The sequence below is a fragment of the Paramisgurnus dabryanus genome, chromosome 12 (genome assembly GCF_030506205.2).
Source record: "Paramisgurnus dabryanus chromosome 12, PD_genome_1.1, whole genome shotgun sequence".
NCBI lineage: Eukaryota > Metazoa > Chordata > Actinopteri > Cypriniformes > Cobitidae > Paramisgurnus > Paramisgurnus dabryanus.
The window spans coordinates 14,902,255-14,921,454 of NC_133348.1; the positions used below are offsets into that span (position 1 = coordinate 14,902,255).

Consider the following 19,200-nt stretch of genomic DNA (forward strand, 5'->3'; position numbering starts at 1 on the left):
CAAAGTAGTGTCAGGCATTGCAGACAGGCCTGTGATCGGACTGAACTCAGATCAGAGACAGAGATGACAGTGATTCGAGCTCTGACTTAACTGCTGCATCTACGAGCTTTCTAGACTTGTGGACTGCTCTGAAGTCAATCTGTCATTCCTCGTTGAATTTGTTTAAAGAACGAGTTGTCACGTTTTTGCATATAAATGAAAGTGAATGAAGACTGTATCTTTCAAGCTCCAATATTGCAAAAAAGAAGAACCTATCGGTGGGTTTCACATTTGTTATAACGCTAAAACCATTTTTCCAGGAGATAAATTATTTGTATGATATATTTGAGGTGTCATATTGAGATAAATTTGCTGCAGATTTTTTTGTTTTGATTGTGCAAAAGTCTTAGGAGTGTCAATAAATGATGGTATGATATACCATATGGTTGGTTTGTACAGTGTCAGTTTGTCCAATTTACAATAAGAGGTCTAGGGTTCAGATTTAAAAAGTTCATTGTGTCTTTCCCTAATTTTTATACCATTCAGTCTGTCTCTAATTGGCTGTTTTTCCTCTGTCTTTTTCTCAATTTAGTTTCCTTCTCACAACCTCTCAGTATTTATGCCAGTGTGTTATACCAGAAAAGAGGTCAAGCTCAGTTTCTTTCCTCAAGCGATGCCATTTTCACTTATGATCCAAAAAGCTGTTACATTCTCCTTTCTTATTACAAACATCTGCCCTTTGTCTATTCATTCTGTTCTGTTTTTTACATTATATATAAAATGTACACTTAAAAATAAAGGCTTGGTGTATTCTCTTTGGTTTTGCATATCAAGCCAGTATGTCATGCAGTAAAGCAAGGAAGAAATCTCTGTGGTGAATTTAGGTGAGAAAGATACCAAAGGGACCTCTTTGATGTGTTATTAGCAACTACCGCTGGGTAAATTTTTCGCTCTCTTTTTCTGTCAGTCTAGCTTTCGAAGATATTGCGCAGTGGTAGGCTTTATCTTTCCCCAGGCGAGATGAACTGTGAGACGGAGGAGCAGATCTTAGACGCATCTGTCCACACTCACCACAGATACATTGTGTTCTGTGGGATGGAACAGTAATGAGCACAATGTGGTACTGCTGAACATAAACTATTTTAGCTAGCACTGAGGATTTATAATTTCTTACATTTATACTGGAAACATCATGAGTCTATAGCTCAATGGTTAGAGAATTGCATTAGCAATGCAAATGTCATGGGTTCGATCCCAAAGAAGACACATACGGATAAATGTATTGACTGAATGCACTGCAATTCACTTTGGATAAAAGCGTCTGCCAAATGCATAAATGTAAATGTGCATCATGACTTTAAAGGGATATCACCAAAAAATGAAAATTCTGTCATTATTTTCTTATCCTCATGTTGTTCTAAACCTGTATGAATTTCTTTTTTCTGATTAACACAAAAGAAGATATTTTAAGAAATGATGGTAAGCACACAGCTGATTGGATCCATTGACTTCGATGGTAGGAAAAACAAAAACAATGGAATTCAATAGGTATCGACAACTGTGTGCTTACCATCATTTATCAAAATATCTTCTTCATCATTAATCACAAATTTGTTTTTCTACTATGGAAGCCAATGGTTACAATCAGCTGTGCGCTCACCATCATTGACCAAAATATCTTCTTTTGTGTTTATCAGAAAAAAACGTTTGTAACAACATAAGGATGAGAAAATGATGACAGAATTTTCATTTTTGGGTGAACTATCCCTTTAAAGGAATAGCTTTTCAAATATGCCATTTCACTCATAATTTACCTTCATGCCATCCCAGATATACAGTATAGGATTTCCATTCTTTAGTTGAACATAAACAGATCAATTTATATTAAAATGGCATCATGTTATCTGCTTATATGGTGCTTAACATGGTTTTCATTTTTGGTGGACTATTCCTTTTAAAAACATTCATAAAAGATGAGTAAATAAACTAAATTTGAATTGGTATCAATCGATTTGTTAAAGCAACACTCTGTAGTTTCCATGTAAAAATGACTTACAGCTCCCCCATGTGGTTGAAAATCCCAACAGTGCCTGGTATCAGACACTCTTCTGCAGGCGGGGGAGGGGCGGGGCTGTGTTTCCTACCCTCCACCGCCACTTTCAGAGTGTGCTTGTAGCAGCTAGGAGGCTGCTCAGGTTGCAGCAACAGTACAATTTGTCCAGTTAAAAGTTGTTCTATCACTGAAATAATTTTAGAGACATTATTTAAAGGTAAAAAAACTACATAGTGTTGCTTTAAAGCTGTGAATCAGACAGAAATACGCGATCAAATAATTAATCAAATTAATCTTATGGATCAATACGGAAACCAGAAGACCTAAGGAAACCAAAGAGTTAAGATTTATGGGTTATATGGTTTAAGCTTTATTACAGACAAGTAAAGTATTACACAGATATGACATCACCCAAGGAGTCAATATAATATATGGTGTATTTCCATAGTTTTAAACATAATTGTTATTTTTTACTTTTTTTAACACACTAAAAATAATTTAAATTCACAAACCATGTTAATGCGGTTAAACATCTAAAATGGTGTGCATTGTGTGATGTTTGTATGATCCCAAAAATGTTTTTCTTTTGTGTCCTGTTTAGGTCAAGAACGCTTTGGGAACATGACCAGGGTTTACTATAAGGAGGCAGTGGGTGCGTTTGTTGTTTTTGACATTACTCGAAACTCTACGTTTGAAGCCGTTTCAAAGTGGAAGCATGACTTGGACAGCAAGGTGAAACTAGCCAATGGTGATCCAATCCCTTCTGTCCTTCTGGCCAATAAATGTGATCAGAAGAAAGACGGATCCAACAGCACTTCTCTTATGGACAACTTCTGCAAAGAAACTGGATTTTTGGGTTGGTTCGAAACGTCAGCTAAGGTAACGTGCACTCATTAAAGGCACACACTAATTTAAAGTTTGTTTGTATTTGATGAAACATAAGGAGTTGGAACTTGTAGACACTTGTAGAACATTTTTGCTAAGAATAGAAGTAGTACACCTTTCCTGATTAATCTGCTCAGACGACCATGAGAGCTGCCATACTGCATTAGATCATGTGTTTAAGATGACTGACATTCTCAATGGTATTAGACTTAAACTGTGGCCGTCTTAAGAACATGAGCCACTCCTCGTGCATAGATCACCAGACAAATGTCAAATGTGCAATGTGTGACTCGTCATGTGATGCAATGGAGAAACTATGTGTCTTATCTTTAGGCCATGTTTTAAGTAGGTTGTTGTTTTAAAATGTTTGGTGTAACAGGAAAAGGGGGGATGGGGAAATGGAAAGAGATTGGGTGATGACTGGAAACCGGCCCAGCTTCACGGGGGGCCTGAGTGGGCCTGGCCCACCCAATCAGAGACTTGGCCCCACACCACATAACAGCCAATCTTTTGGCCAAAAATCTGTAATGTTATACTATATTTTCATCATTTCAGATAAAATTAACATTTTTAGTTTGTAACAAGTTTGTTTTAGTTGATGTTAATAGTTATTTTAAAGGAACTGATCCTTTTTATCAAATCTAAAGTTACCTTATTGATACAAGATCTGTTAAGGGGTCAAAAAAAATTACAAATGCAAAAAAGAGAGAATGTAAAAATAAACATGTTAACCATTTTTATATATACAAAGTTACTTAATAGTTCCAAAATATGTACAAAAAATATAAAAAATGAAGAAAACACAACAATAACAAACAACCCTAACAATTGTCTTAAATATATTATATTAAAACTATATGCATGTGAGATTAAAGCATTAAACCCCCCCAATCCAACCGGCCCACCTGGAATATCACTTGGCCCACCTTTCATCTTAGAGGCTGTTTACACTTGGCATTAACATGCATTTTCGTCGATTGGATCACAAGTGTACGACGTTAATGCCAGGTGTAAACGGTGTTCAAAACGTTTTGAACGCGTCCACTTTCGACCACTTTCAACCACATCCAGAGGTAGTCGAAACCACTTTCGATCGGATTGCTTTGGAGTTGCGGAACTCAAATGTGGTTGAATGTGTTTGAACAGCCACACGCGACCGCCTTCTCTCCGCCCATTTATCTAATCTGAGGCATTAAATACAAGTTTTACGTCTTTTTTTTTTACTTCTGGCGTGAACATACGGTGAACAGCGCTATTTTTAGCCTTTCATTGATAAAACTACTGCGGGTGTTCTCCGTAGTTTCGTTTTGAAAGCTTGAAAGTTGCGCGATCCTATTTCATCAATTGCGCTGAAAATTCAGAGAAAGCTCTAACATATAAACGTACAAAACACTGTGCAGCATGTTTTCTTGCTAAACAAGCAGTGGACTCCGACATAATATTAGTTTGCGTCCATATAAACTCATAATTACTCCCGCTCGCGTTTGAATGACAGCAGAGAGACTCGCCCACCGTCTCACGGACCGTCCCCTCACAGTATTCAGGACAGAAGTGGTTGAAAGTGGACAAAAGAGACGGATTTAAATACCAGGTGTAAACGTAATGTGTCTCTCTCGTCCACTTGTGATCCGATCGATGAAAACACATCTAAATACCAAGTGTAAACAGCCTTATATCTGGAGCCGGGCCTGACTGGAAATGGATTCACACCCAGGTCCTAATGAGCAATGTTTAATATCTTTTATTTATTTAAATAGCACTTTCAAACATATTGTTCTTAAGGAACTTCACAAAAAAAGTACCTCACAAACACCCCAGTAAGCAAGCCGAAAGCACGGGTGCAGGAGGATTAAAAACAGACTATGGTCTTTGAACGACATGCCTGGCTAAACACAAGTCAGTGTGGGCTTAAAGAAAGAGAGCATGTCTGAGCCTCAAACACTCCCAGGAAGATTGTCCTAAAACTAAATAGCCATGTTAGAAAATGTTCTCCCACCTCCAGTGGATTTAGCTCTTCGTGGTCTTATCAGAAGATAAGTAGGGTGAGTTTTGTGATTGTTCATATGATTATATTTCTGACCCTGCCTGTAAAACCCACCAAAAGTTTTTTTTTTTTAGGTTTTCTACATAAATAACCCTACATAGTAAAAAATATTAAAGGGATAGTTCACCCAGAAATGAAAATTCTGTCATCATTTACTCACCCTCATGGTGTTACAAACCTGTATAAACTTCTTTGTTATGATGCACACAAAGGAGGATATTTTGAGAAATAATGGTAACCAATTATAGCATTTACTGATACATATTTGATATCAAAAGTTGGAGATGTAAACATTAGTTAATGAACAATGAACTAACATGATCAATTGTATTGGCATTAACAAAGATTAATAAGTACACTTTTGAAAAAAAAATATTGTTTGTTCAACACCCAGTGGTTGCGGGGTTTTTTTATCAGTGCAAAAGAGACTCAAAATACTCTGTTGATTTTTAACATTATTTATCATCATTTAAAACGTTAAAGTGTCGAGTTTTTTGTCCACTCCCAATAGAAACAAAATTTTGTGCTTTTTGCAAAATTAAGAAAACAAACATAATGCACGTTCTGCTCTTATTGCCTCAGTGAAGTCCTTTCAGAAACATTTAGCAAAATTAACTGTAACTTTGCTAATACTTGTTAACTTAATAACTTAATAAATATTTTTTGTTAATTCAATTTTAAAATACTTCAAACTTTAAAAAATTGTGTAAAAATTGTTGTCAATTAATATTTTTAATAGTGCCGGGCATAGATTAATCTAGATTAATCTCATACAAAATAAAAGTAATTTTTTGCATAACATATGAGTTTGTGCTGGGTGTAATTATTATGTATATATAAATACACACACATTCATGTATGTATTTAAGAAACATTTACATATGTCTATATATATATATATATATATCATTTATATTTTTATATATTCTAAATTATATATAAATAAAAAACGATATATAAATAATACATTTCTTAAATGTGTGTGTGTGTATATATATATGTGTGTGTGTGTGTGTGTGTGTGTGTGTGTGTGTGTGTGTGTGTGTGTGTGTGTGTGTGTGTGTGTGTGTTTAAATATACATAATATTTACACACAGCACAAACTCATATATTATGCAAAAAATTACTTTTATTTTGTAAGAGATTAATCTAGATTTATTATGTTATTATGAATTCTGTGTAATTAAACCGAAAAACAAGCCTACCAACCAACAACACTACTTTAATTAAAATGTTACATTTTAGAACTGTTTTTGTCATAAATTTTCTTTGGGGGGCCGCAAAGGAATGCCCTGTACACAAGGGGGGCTGCACACTGAAAAAGTTTGAGAACCACTGCTCTGGACCTGTTTACAACTTTGGATGGTTCCTTTTAAACAACAAAAGGCTGCTGGATATTTATGTAGGCTTTAGATCATCCACAAGTACAATAATCAAGTCATATGCATGAGTATTCTGTACCTTAGCTATATTTACCTCAGCCTCCCATAATACTTTGTACAGGCAGAAAATGAACATACATTTGGTTATTTAAGACAACTAATAAACAGTTCCTTTAAAACACTGGGGATCACACTTTCCATTAGAGATTTGACATTAAGATCATGTTCTCTCTATATAAAAGAAGATTTGTAGTACCTGCACAATGCTGAGTTTCACTTGTTTTATTATAACAAATGGGCTGTCAAGATACATGGTCACCGATCTAAAATGATCACCTGAAGCTTGGATGAGTTAAGACGTGTTTACAGTCTTACGTCAGCACCCTTACTGATATTTTTCTTTTGCGTATTAATCTTCCCTTTCTTTCCTGCACACACAAACTCACATAACTTCGGGTTGCCGGATGGATAAACAAAGTTGCTGAAGGAGCCCTTGTTTGACGCCTGTAAAGAAATAGCCTAAAGGGAAAGGAAGAAAACATAGGAACAGGGAGAAGGAAATGTCAATCTGTTTACTCTAGGGAATGCATTGTCTGATTTGGGTAGGTATTTAACACCCTGCTTGAATGTACCCCATAAAAGATTTCTAGTCACACGTCTGGCTATTTAAAAAGTGCAATTTTGTTGGGTTTCTGTCTGCCTATGGTGTCTGGACCTCACTGTTTAACAGAAGGTGTCACAGCCCTCGGTCTGCATAAGCACATGTTTCTGAAATAGATCTCACCATTAGGGACTCAACACACAGATGTCTGGCAGGGAGCTCAGCTCTGGCACCTGTCACATGCATTTGTGTGCACACGCATGCTTGTGTGTTGATGGTTAATGTGTCAGCTCTCATCTATGACAACCTTTTTGTGTTTAAACAAGCCTCTGTGCCGACTGTACGGCAATGTCTAAGGAGTCTTTCTGTCACAAGTCTATTTGAAGGTTTTACCCTTAGAGGGGACATTTTACCAGACTGTGTCCCCAGAGTACGTATGTAAAGTTCTAGCTCAAAATATCATATAGACAATTTATTATAGCATGTTAAACTTGCCACTTTGTAGGTGTGAGCAAAAATGTGTCGTTTTTGGGTTTGCCCTTTAACATGCAAATGAGCTGATCTCTGCACTAATTGGCATTGCCGTGGTTGGATAGTGCAGATAAAGGGGTGGAATTGTCCCCTTCTGACATCACAAGGGGAACCAAATTTCAAAGACCTATTTTTCACATGCTTGCAGAGAATTGTTTAACAAAACTAAGTTACTGGGTTGTTCTTTTTCACATTTTCTATGTTGACAAGCACTGGAGACCCAATTATAGCACTTAAACATGGAAAAGTCAGATTTTCATGATATGTGGCCTTTAAAATGTTTTAACAATTTTATGTGTCCTTTTTTAACCACTTAGCAGAGTTCAGACATTATCAGTTATCAGTTGGCCTACTTCAAACCTTATTTTCTGATATGTACTATATGATATCACTGGACATCCAAAAATGTATACCCCTCTCTCCACCCTGTACTCTCCTTTCCTAACTTACCGTCTATTAAATAAAGGCAAAATGGACCAAAAAATTACATAAGATATATTATTATTAAAAATATGTGATAAAAAAATAGTATATCTTTATCTTTATTTAGAATAAACTTCAAAAATATGTGTTATTTAAATATATGATAACACTTTACAGTACACTGTCAGAAATAAAGGTACAAAACTGTACCTTTTCTGTCACTGGGGCTGTACCCTAAGTTTCTGTTTGGTACCTTTACAGGAAAACAAAACAGAATATAATTTTGGGTAGATTACTGTACCTTAAGGACCTACATTGTTAGAAAAAAGTCAAAATATGTCACCTAGCTGTAAGTGGGGCAGCACCCTTTAAGAAGGTTAATGTATGGACCATTAGGTACAGATGTGTAAACATTTAGTACCAATATGTACCTTTGAGATACCAATATGTATTTTTGAGGTACTTATAAGCTCTCTTTGGTCCCAGCATGTACTTCTGAGGTACTAAAATGAAATCCTTAGGTTCAAAGCTGTACTTTTTTAAAGGGTACAGCCCCAGTGACAGAAAAGGTACAGTTTTGTAACTTTATTTCTGAGAGTGTAAGGTTTTTTTTAACATGCATTAGTTAACATGACATTGACAATACTGTACTTTTGCAGTCTTACATGCTAATTTTAACATTTACTGCTACAAATTGAAAATAGTTGTAGCAAAAGTTGTATTTATGAACATTAGTTAATGCACAAAATACTATTACAAACAATGAACAATTGTATAGGTATTAACTCTTTCGCCGCCATTGACGAGATGTCTCGTCAATCAAAAGAAAACGCTTAACTGCCAATGACGACATTTTCCGTCTTTCCGCAACTTTTTAAACCCGGAAGTATTGCTTTATGGCAAGCGGCTGCATGTCTGTGTCTGTTTTAAAGATCTCTCTGAATGGGATCTCTATGAAAAGTCCGTCACAAAAATGGAGTTATCTCTGCTTTTTGCTGAAAATGTGGTGTTTTTGCAGAAACCTACCCATATTCAAAAGCTGATTACGAAAGAACCACTGAAGATAGGATGAAACGTTTCTTTTTGTTTGAAAGCAGAGGGTCTGTTCTTTCATTTGGTATATTGTATGTTTATATATTTAAAAAAGAACATTTTCTGGAAGGCATTAAACTTTGGGGAAAATCATGAAAAACGCTGGCGCTGGCTGGCAACTTTAAAAAACGCTGGCGGTGAAAGAGTTAAGTAACAATAACGAAAATGTAAAAATATGTTGTTCATTGTTTGTTCATGTTAGTTAATGCATTTACTGATATTATGTAATCAAACAGTGTAAATGAAAATAGCAACTTTTATATTTGGCATATAATATAGATTTTAACATCATCTAATGTTTATGGAAAAACTGTATATGCTGAATATAAGATATGTTTGGTTGCGTATTACAAACTACACTTACTGTAGTTACATTAATTTCTATCATTCAATTAAAGGTGACATAGAATGATTGAACGGAGTATATATCCTTGTTCTGTGATGTGACATGTAGACAAAAATGTTTTTGTTTGGGTCTGTAATGCCTTAGAAGCTTCCTAAAAACCTCTCTCAGATAGCTCTATTAGGGTGGGGGATTTTAAACAAGTGGTTTTGCACCTATTTGGCTCCCCCTACTGGCTTAACTTGCAATCTCATTACTGATTGGCTGACTTTGCTGCCACTCAAAAAATGTAGCCAATTATTTTAAAGTGGAGGGGCAGTTAGATGCCTGTGAGTCATAAGCATCAGTTTTTCAGATAGGGCTGTTTTCTGGCTGACATTTCTAAAAGAGGAATTTCTATGAGACTGAGATGTTTAGCATGTTTTGTATGTTTGTGAATGAGGGTAGACTACCATTATTCAACAAAGACAAGGTAAAAATGGTTTCTCATTCTCTGTGTCAATCATAGTTCTGTGTTCGCTACCTTGAAAATATCGATTTCAATACTAGAACTGAATTGGAATGTATAAGGCATTCACAATTCAGTACTGAATGAAACACAAGCCAGTCCCTGTGGAGAGAAATTACATTGAAAGATGTTCCAGACATTTGCAAAAAAAAAAAAAATTCCGATTACAAACCGTGAGAGACTGAGAGAGAGTGTTTGTTTTTTGAGCATGCACCATGTATCACCATGTGGGCAGGCCACAGGGATTCTGCGAGCTCTGTAGTTCAAATCGATTATCATAATTTCATAGCATGTCTGTGGGTACAGTTCAAACAAGTTTCACAATGCCCCATGCACATCATTTCATGCACAACAATCTCATGATTCTTTTAACAAACATGACAATTTGACAATTGAACTTTTTAATTGTACTTAAATTAAGCAAAAAAATGTATCACACTGTTTTCATGATAACAACCGGATGCCTGTACATTATCCTGCTTGTTACACTGCTATTTACCTCAGCTTAACCTTAACCCTAATTGCTCTCCGGGCACTGTAGAGATAACTGCCCACTGCTCTGTGTGTGTGTGTGTGTGTGTGTGTGTGTGTGTGTGTGTTCTAAAGGGTTTATGATAAATGAGACGCTCGCGTTTGCAAGATACTCGCATCATCTCATGCGTAATCAGTGTTTACTGTTATGGAAGTGTCTTGCGTGTATTTTGTGAACGTGAGCGTCTCTTTTATCATGAACGGTTTTGGCGCGTGTGCAGCAGGCACTTATTTTGACAAAACACGTAATGCACATGGTTCACATGACGCAACAAACACACATTTTGAAAACGCAAGAAGCACACATGACACTCAGAAGTCAGAACACTTATTTTGAATTTGCGCAACCTCGGATGAGCAGTCACAAGCCGCCACTGTTGATTAGAAATATTTTATTTGCTCATTTTTAACGAATGCATACCTTTTCCGGTTTTAAGATAAGACGAGATGTTCAAATGTCACAAACACGCTATTTATAAATATCTATAAATATAAATAATTAAATTATTATTTAATTAATTTTTAAAAATAAAATGTTATTAAAAGACAAAATAAAAGTTTGTATTTGCATAATATATACGTATGCACTGTGCGTAATTAATTTGTATATATGAACACACACACATGCTTATATGTATTTAACAAACATTGTTTTACAGCTATATAAATATTTATTTAGATTTTCATATATATTATATTATATATATATATATAAATAAAAAATTATCATAAACAAAATTTTTCTTAAATGTATACATGTATGTGTGTATTTATATATAGATGATAATTACAAACAATAAATATATTAAGCGCAAACAAACTTTTATTTTGTATGCGATTAATCCCCATTAATCTTTTGACAGCCCTAATCATAACATCACACTTGTTGTGTTCACAACTATAAAAAACACTAAACATAGTTTACCTCTGATAAAAAAAACATTTACATTTAATCATTTAGAAGATGCTTTTTATCAAAACTACTTACAAATTATGAAAGGACAAGCAATTTATCAGACAACAATATTCACAAGGATCAAGAGCTGGGACTATAAGAGTGCAGATGATATAATGAGTCTGATAAGTTTATTTATAGGAAGTATATAGGAAGATTTGTTGTTTAGGTGTTGACAGAAAAAATTTGCAGCTTTGGCTGTTCCTTCACAGATGTGATGGTCTAAGAAGATTGAGGTTAGAAGATGATTTCACCACAGAACAACAGAGAAATTTCTTGAATCCACTTTGTACCTTGTTGTCATGGAACCAGCAGATGCTGTTTGCTCACTGATTGCAGAGGTTGGGAGAGAAAATAAAATCTGTACTTATACAAAACTGTAGCGCTAGATAATAATGAATTGATGCTTATATTTCCTTTTGTTTCTTTCCCATTCAAATAATGCTGGACATTTTCACACAAACAATAATTGCCTCACAGCATGGCTGTGCCACCCGTATTGTGTTCAATTTTCTGGATGAATGACAAATACAGCTGGCTGGCTTTTGTTTAACCTCTCAGTTTGTTCCACCTTCCCTCAAGTCAGTAACATTTATACACTTGCTTTAAATTCAAAAATTGCCTAAGGATTGAGGGATGTAAATCATTTTGAAAGAGTGAATGGTTTAAATCTGGATGTGAGTGATGAGTTCAAGGAGACATGGTGTAGGTGGACGACATCAGTCCAACATTATCCTGAAGTACCTCTTAAAGGCTGAGCCTTACCACACACCATCAATTTGGCTTAACAAGTAATGTCTATTGACAGTAGTGTAATTGATCCTAATATTCTGGAAGGTTGGCTTTAACAGCATGTCAAACATTTAACCATGATTCATTCACACAGAAGCGTATTTATTCCTACCCATTCATTTCCGGATTCATTGAGCACTATTTGTCAAACCTTGTGCATCCCTCCTGTTGTATGGATTTTTATCTTTTTGTTTTTAACATCTTTTTATTAAAGTCAGCATTTTGATTTCTTAAAGGGATAGTTCACCATTATTTACTCACCTTCAAAAGTTGTGTCATTTTGTTTGGAATAATTTTGTCCAAAAATAATTCCTCACAAGTAAGACCAAGGATATGCATTAGGGAAGTAGAGGGATTATGATAATAACTTCATATTTTCTCTGTTCACTCCAGGATAATATAAACATTGATGAAGCTGCTCGATTCTTGGTGGAGAACATTCTTCTAAATGACAAAGGCCTTCCATATGAGGAGAACAATGGTGACAGAATTAAACTGGACCAACAAACTGTGCCTGCCGAGAGCAAGTCAGGGTGTTGCTAATGCGGATGCACTTGCCAGTCTCATTATAACCACAGTGGAAGCAGGAGATCAGGGAACGATGCCCCCACCCTACACTACCACCCCACCCTGCATCCCGCAAGAGAGAACCTCTTACATGGGTCACATAGTGTACATAACAAGAGGCTAACTCTTCTCAGTTTGTCCACCTAAGGAAAAGACCTCAGTGCCAAAAGACAGATTATTTGTAGGAAACATCTTTCTTATGGCTTTTAATAACCAGTTTATCTGTGTCATTCTTGGTCTGTGACAGTTTTGTACCATGAAATGCGGTATGTAGTGTTTTTTTTTTATGTAAAGCAGATTATTTGCTTCCGTGAATGTTTTTAAGATTGCATATAATGAAAGAAGCTTAATAAATGTCAAAGAAGCAGGCAAATACTGGGATAAGTATTTGCCTGGAAATATATTAAACTATAACAAAAGGTAAGTTTAAAAAGAATAGTTACCCCAAAAATGACAATTCTGTTATTATTTATAGTTACTTGTTTATGGTGAAAAAGGTCCAATCAAAGGAGGCAGAGTAAATAATGACAGAAATTTCATTTTGCATGGAGCGTCTCTAATGTTTTCTAGAATATGCCTCTCTTAGTGGGAATATCTTTCCCAAATTTAGCCGTAAAAGATTCTCAGGATGTCAATTTATGGCAAAATAGTACATATAGTACCACGGCATAGTAAATATAAACTGTGGCTGTCAGAAAAATCTGTGTCATCATCAATCATTATGCTTCTAACATCAAATTATCTTAAATAAATTAACTCCATGTGGTTTACTCCAGGAGTACCTCCAGCTCATGTTATGTTCAAATTTGTTGATTTGTTTTATTTGGTACTGAATGAGGGATGGGGCACCTGTTTTGGTCATGCCTTTATACTGCAATAAATAGAGGCAAATATGCCTTTGTTTCTTAACAGTGAGAAATGAATAAAACTTTTTACAATAAAGTTGTTCAGAGGTTTTCTGTATTTTCTTGTAAGCTGATGATCCTGTGAACACACATTTATAACTGGTCCTGTGCTAAAACTTTAAAATGTGCAGTATGTAGTTAAAATCTGTCATTGGTGATGTTTGGATTTTATAAGAAGTTTAGGAAAATTTATTGGTGAAGCAAATTTACCAAGGTTTAATTGTAATGAAAGTGTAATAACCATGTTACAAAAATTAACCATTGTTAAACTATAGTAACCATAGTTTTTGATTTGATTTATTGGGTTTTATTATTAGTAATCACAAACTTATCATATAGCCTCACAACAGGAACCATAGTTTAATAATTTTAATACAATTATGGTTATATTACCTATGGGATGTTTTTGGTGGATTGATGAATGAAATTATAGTGTTTTGAATCTTACCGTAAATTACCACAGTATTTAACTTTATTAGTTTATACATTTACATTAGTATTCTGTAGTAATAATCAAAGCATACACTGTAAAAAGTGAAAAGTTGGATCAACTTAAAAAATTTACTTAAATTGGTAATACCTAAATTAAGTTGTTTCAACCTAAAGAATTAGATACAGCACGTTTTTCAGTGTGTAGATGTAACTTATTAGTTATTAGTGCTTATCATTTTGAAAACAGCCCCCCAAAAATAGTCCCCTGCCATTGAAAGTTACTAAGGGGACTATTTTCAGCTGCTACGTAATATCATTGCGCCTCCTGCAGCCATGTTACGGCAGCAAAGTCCTTGATTATTATGCCAGAATGAGAGTATGGTTCCTAGCCACATCGGCCTAGAAAATCGCAAATTTTAATTTTCTGTCGGTCTTTGTACACGATGTAACTACAGAAGAGTCAATAGGAAAAATATCGAAACACTTTGGTTATTTTTTGCTAATGGTCTAATCAGATTCAATGGATTTTGCTAAGCTATGCTAAAAGTGATACCGCCAGACCCGGAGATCAGCTGAATGGATTCCAAAATGGTAAGAATCAAATGTTAGGGGAGCTGGAAAATGAAAATATGAAAACAGGAAGTGGGGTATCCCTTTAAATTTATGTTATTTACTGGCAACAATGTATTCAAAGTTAAATAAACATTAAATATTAACAAGTCTTTATCATGATCTACGGTAAGTTACTGGCAAACAGATGCATAATTACAGCAATTTTTTACAGTGTAGGCTACTCTAACATCGTGTATCAATTATTATACACAATACAATTTACCACAGTTACAGATTTTTTATGTGGGGCCATTTTTGTTACTGTTTCCCATATCACTGTTAAATACTGCTATTTTAGTGAGGCAGAGCAGAGGTACATTTGTGGTCATATGGTTTAACTACAGTACGTTCATAGAGTAGCTGTAGTATAAATCATTACTTTCTTAGAGTCATTTATGGCGGAGCAGATAAGAACATGAGAATAATTTGATGTCCTTGCAGCTATTTTTTATTTCGCATAGTCTTTAGACGTACAATTGAAAAACAGTGAATAGACTCAAGTTATAGTTGGAGTTCATTGGCGTGATGTGCTAATAAAGCCCAGTGAGCTCGAGCTGTCGGCAATCCCCAGCGATCCTGTCGCCTGGCAACAAGCAAACTTTTCCTTCAGTCTCAGAGCCTGTGTTTACCATGAGCTTCTCCGCTTAATACAGCCAAGTGTTTCTTCAAACTATGAACTTTTAGCTTAGAAACAGGCCCAACATACAACTGCAATGTCGAAAACATCCAAGAAAAAAGCGTCGTCAACCAGCCTCGTCGCTTCTTCGCCAGGACAATCTCCCAAAAAAGAGTAAGATCCGTGCAGATTCATCCTATAATCTCGCCGCGAAATATCTCTATAATGTAGATAAATGACAAACAATAAAACTAACAGCACATAGTCGTGTTTATGTTGTGTTTTTCCCGCGTCTGAAAAGATTGTAGGTCGTTATTTAACATAACATTTTGCCTACATTTGTATTCAGGCAGTTGGTTTGCGTACATTTTTGGGTGCCCATCACTTTTATGGTTTATTGCATTAACAACATTATTTGTCTACTATTAACAAAGCAAAATCACATTTTCATTGAGTTTTGGAGGTCATACAGAGGTTACATAGATATATCATTAACGTAATGTTGTTTATGTAATCTTATATGAAGCCAGCATGCTCCAAAAATCATTTAAAGGGGACATTCACAATACTTTTTTAAGATGCCAAATACATTTTAGGTGTCTCCAGAGTACATATGTGAAGTTTTAGCTCAAAATACCATATAGATAATTTAGTATAGCATGTTAAAATTGTCACTTTGTAGGTGTGAGTAAAAGTGTGCCGTTTGAGTGTTTCCTTTTAAATGCAAATGAGCTGATATCTGTACTAAATGGTAGTGTTGTGGTTGGATAGTGCAGATTAAGGGGCGGTATTAGGGGTGTAACGATTCATTCGTTTTCTCGATGCATCGATTACAAATCCTGCCGATGCATATGCATCGATCTTGAAACCTGGATTTTTGAATCGTGAATCGTTTGTTTCGATTTTATATTTAACAATCGAATGAATCGTGATTATATAACGAATATGATGGATAATAAAAAATATATAAATAAATTTTAAATTAGTTACATCTGCGACGTAAAATGAGCAGTGGATTACGTCACTACTCTTCAATTTGCGGCGCGCCTGTTTGCTGTCATTTGAATAAACACAGCAGACAGTGCACAAATGGAGGGACACGAAGGAGAACAACGCACCAGCCAACATGAGATCAAAGGTTTGGGATTACTTCAGTTTTCACGAAGTAAATTGAAAGACTGTCCGAAGTCCGTTGCAGTTTGCAGACATTGTAAATCTGAGTTAAAATACATTGGAAATACAACGAACCTTATTAGCAACCATCTCCGCAGATGCCATGCCATTAAGATAGACATACCTGCACTTAAAGCAGCTAGTATTTTAGGGACAGACGTGAGAAGTGCTACTCCTTTACACACTTTGCTGTATTTACACACTTTGCTGTATTTCCTAAATGTTCAGGAAATGTATGCAATGTTTACAATAAACGTTTATGGTGCATTGAATATGTAGAAGTAGTATTATTTTTCTTGGTTTACTTGCTTTAATGTATTTAAGTTAAGCTATTAAACTAAAGTCCTGAATCTAGTTAATGAAAATCTATTAAATGGTCATGAATTTCCCAAATATTTCTTTTATTTGCTCAGATGCAGATGTATACTAATTTATATAACAGAATCGTTAATATTCGAATCAAATCAAATTTTATTGCTAATCGAATCGAATTGAATCATTCTGGTTAGCAAAAATCGTTTTTGAATCGAATCGGAAACCTTTGAATCGTGAATCGAATCGATTCGCTGTCTTCCCAAAGATTCACAGCCCTAGGCGGTATTATTCCCTTCTGACATCACAAGGGGAGCCAAATTTCAATGACCTATTTTTTCACATGGTTGCGGAGAATGGTTTACCAAAACTAAGTTACTGGGTTGATATTTTTCACATTTTCTATGTTGATGCACTGGGGGCCCCAATTATAGCACTTAAACATGGAAAAAGTCAGATTTTCTTGATATGTCCCCTTTAAGTTATACAGGGTTAATAAATGTATTCTCAGCTAAATTGTACATTTATAAGGGAAAACATATTTAGCATTTGAGCATATTTTGACATTGATATGTCATGTATATATACACTGAAACATACATATCAGCTTGGTAAACTTAAATATAGTGGCAAATCGATAACATTAAATTATATCAGCTCTTGTGTGTCTCGTGAAAAACACTCATATTACAACTAGATATGCAAGAACCAATGAGATTCAATGTTATTAAGATGACAGCATTTTAAATTCATATAAAATAATTAATTTGTGTTCAACTGAAGTAAGAAAGTCATATACATTTGGAATGGCATATTACGAGAGGATTTGAATAAATGAAAATGTATTTACACACTCTCATGTTGTTACAAACCTGTATAAATTCCTTTTTTTCTGATGAACATAAAAGAAGATATTTAGAGAAATGTTTGTAACCAAACTGCTTGTGGACCCCAGTCACACACTATGGAAATAAATGGGGTCCAGGAATGGTTTGGTTACAAACATTTCTCAAAATATCTTCCTTTGTGTTCATTAGAACAAAGACATTTATACAGGTTTTTAACAACATGAGAGTATGTAAATGACGACAGAATTTTCATTTTTGGGTGAACAACTCCCTTTAAAGGACAAGTTCGGTATTTTACACTTAAAGCCCTGTTTTCAGATTGTTTATGATAAAATAGAACGGTTTTGACTGAAATTCGGACATATGATGCTGGTGTTTGATCTATCTCCTCCCACCTGTACAATGGGTGTATAGGTGCACTTGAACAATCCTTCCTAAAATGCATTAAACTTCCGTTTACAAAGACGTGAAACTCACCGAGTGGTCAGGGGTGTTCACTGATATGTTCACGCAAAAATCGCTGCAAAAGATGCTTTCCAACAGGTTTTATCGTAGTTTTTGTCCAACTCCATTGACTTGTATTAGATGTGCTGTGAGGTACGGTATTACTCCGCGCCGGGAACCTTGTTTGTATTCTTGCAATTGGCAAAGGTGGATTATCGCCACCAACTGGGCTGGAGAGTACAGGTGTGAGGCGTTTGGAAAATTAGGTCCACAAGTTTACAACGAATGCTAAAACACCTGTTGGAAAGCATCTTTTGCAGCGATTTTTGTGTGAGCATATCAGTGAACACCCCTGACCACTCGGTGAGTTTCACTTCTTTGTAAACGAAAGTTTAATGCATTTTAGGAAGGATTGTTTCATTGCACCTATACACCCATTGTAGAGGTGGGAGATGATGGAACAAACACCCGAAAATTCTCGGGCCAGCATCATATGTCCAAATTTCAGTCAAACCCGTTCTATTTCATCATAAACAATCTGAAAACAGGGCTTTAAGTGTAAAATACCGAACTTGTCCTTTAAGAAAGACCAGTTTCTTTCTTATGATGATTGGCATCATTATGCATATGAAAATGCTGTATCTGCAAGAACTCAATAAATGCAGTCATCACTTTAAATAGCAAGCATATGCTTTAAAGTCATGCACTGTCTGTAGCGCTTCTTCAGCAGTGGTCAGTTCATCAGAAGGCCCAGGAGAACCACAGAGAAGCCACCTGCCTCTCTGGCCAGAGTGGAATGACACTGAGGTTAATGCTGAGAAATGGGATGCGGTCAAAGCTTCTAAGGACAGCAAGGTTAGTATCAGTGATTTAAAAGTTCAGATATCAGATAGTCAATATCTTCCCAACTGAACTCTCAACTGAATCAATTTTAGGATAATGTTAGATTTATTTGAGCAAACAGCTGAGCTGTGACAGTGTGATTGATGTGTCTGATTACTTGGCAACACGTGTTTTTCCTTTAAAACCAAAACTGTACTGAGCCTTTTTATGTTTCAACATTGTCAGACCCTCTTTGATGATCCAGAGGGTAAAGTTGAACTTCCAGCCTCTTTGAGAGTTCACACCTGGAAACGTCCTTCAGAATACATAGTTAATAAGGTAAGAGTAGT

General features: G+C 35.4%; 2 protein-coding genes across 2 annotated transcripts in view; both read left to right on the forward strand.

The window, feature by feature from the left end:
* rab32a (RAB32a, member RAS oncogene family) overlaps positions 1–13,641 on the forward strand; it is a 28,167-nt gene extending 14,526 nt beyond the window's left edge. Inside the window, exons 2-3 of the mRNA XM_065256777.2 lie at positions 2,634–2,911; positions 12,513–13,641. Of these exons, the coding sequence (XP_065112849.1) occupies positions 2,634–2,911; positions 12,513–12,662 (428 nt within the window). The 3' untranslated portion in view covers positions 12,663–13,641. The remainder of the gene's footprint in view (positions 1–2,633; positions 2,912–12,512) is intronic.
* A 1,583-nt stretch (positions 13,642–15,224) lies between these two features.
* Positions 15,225–19,200, forward strand: part of adgb (androglobin) — a 53,392-nt gene continuing 49,416 nt past the window's right edge. The window contains exons 1-3 of the mRNA XM_065256778.2: positions 15,225–15,425; positions 18,745–18,883; positions 19,097–19,189. Of these exons, the coding sequence (XP_065112850.1) occupies positions 15,349–15,425; positions 18,745–18,883; positions 19,097–19,189 (309 nt within the window). The 5' untranslated portion in view covers positions 15,225–15,348. The remainder of the gene's footprint in view (positions 15,426–18,744; positions 18,884–19,096; positions 19,190–19,200) is intronic.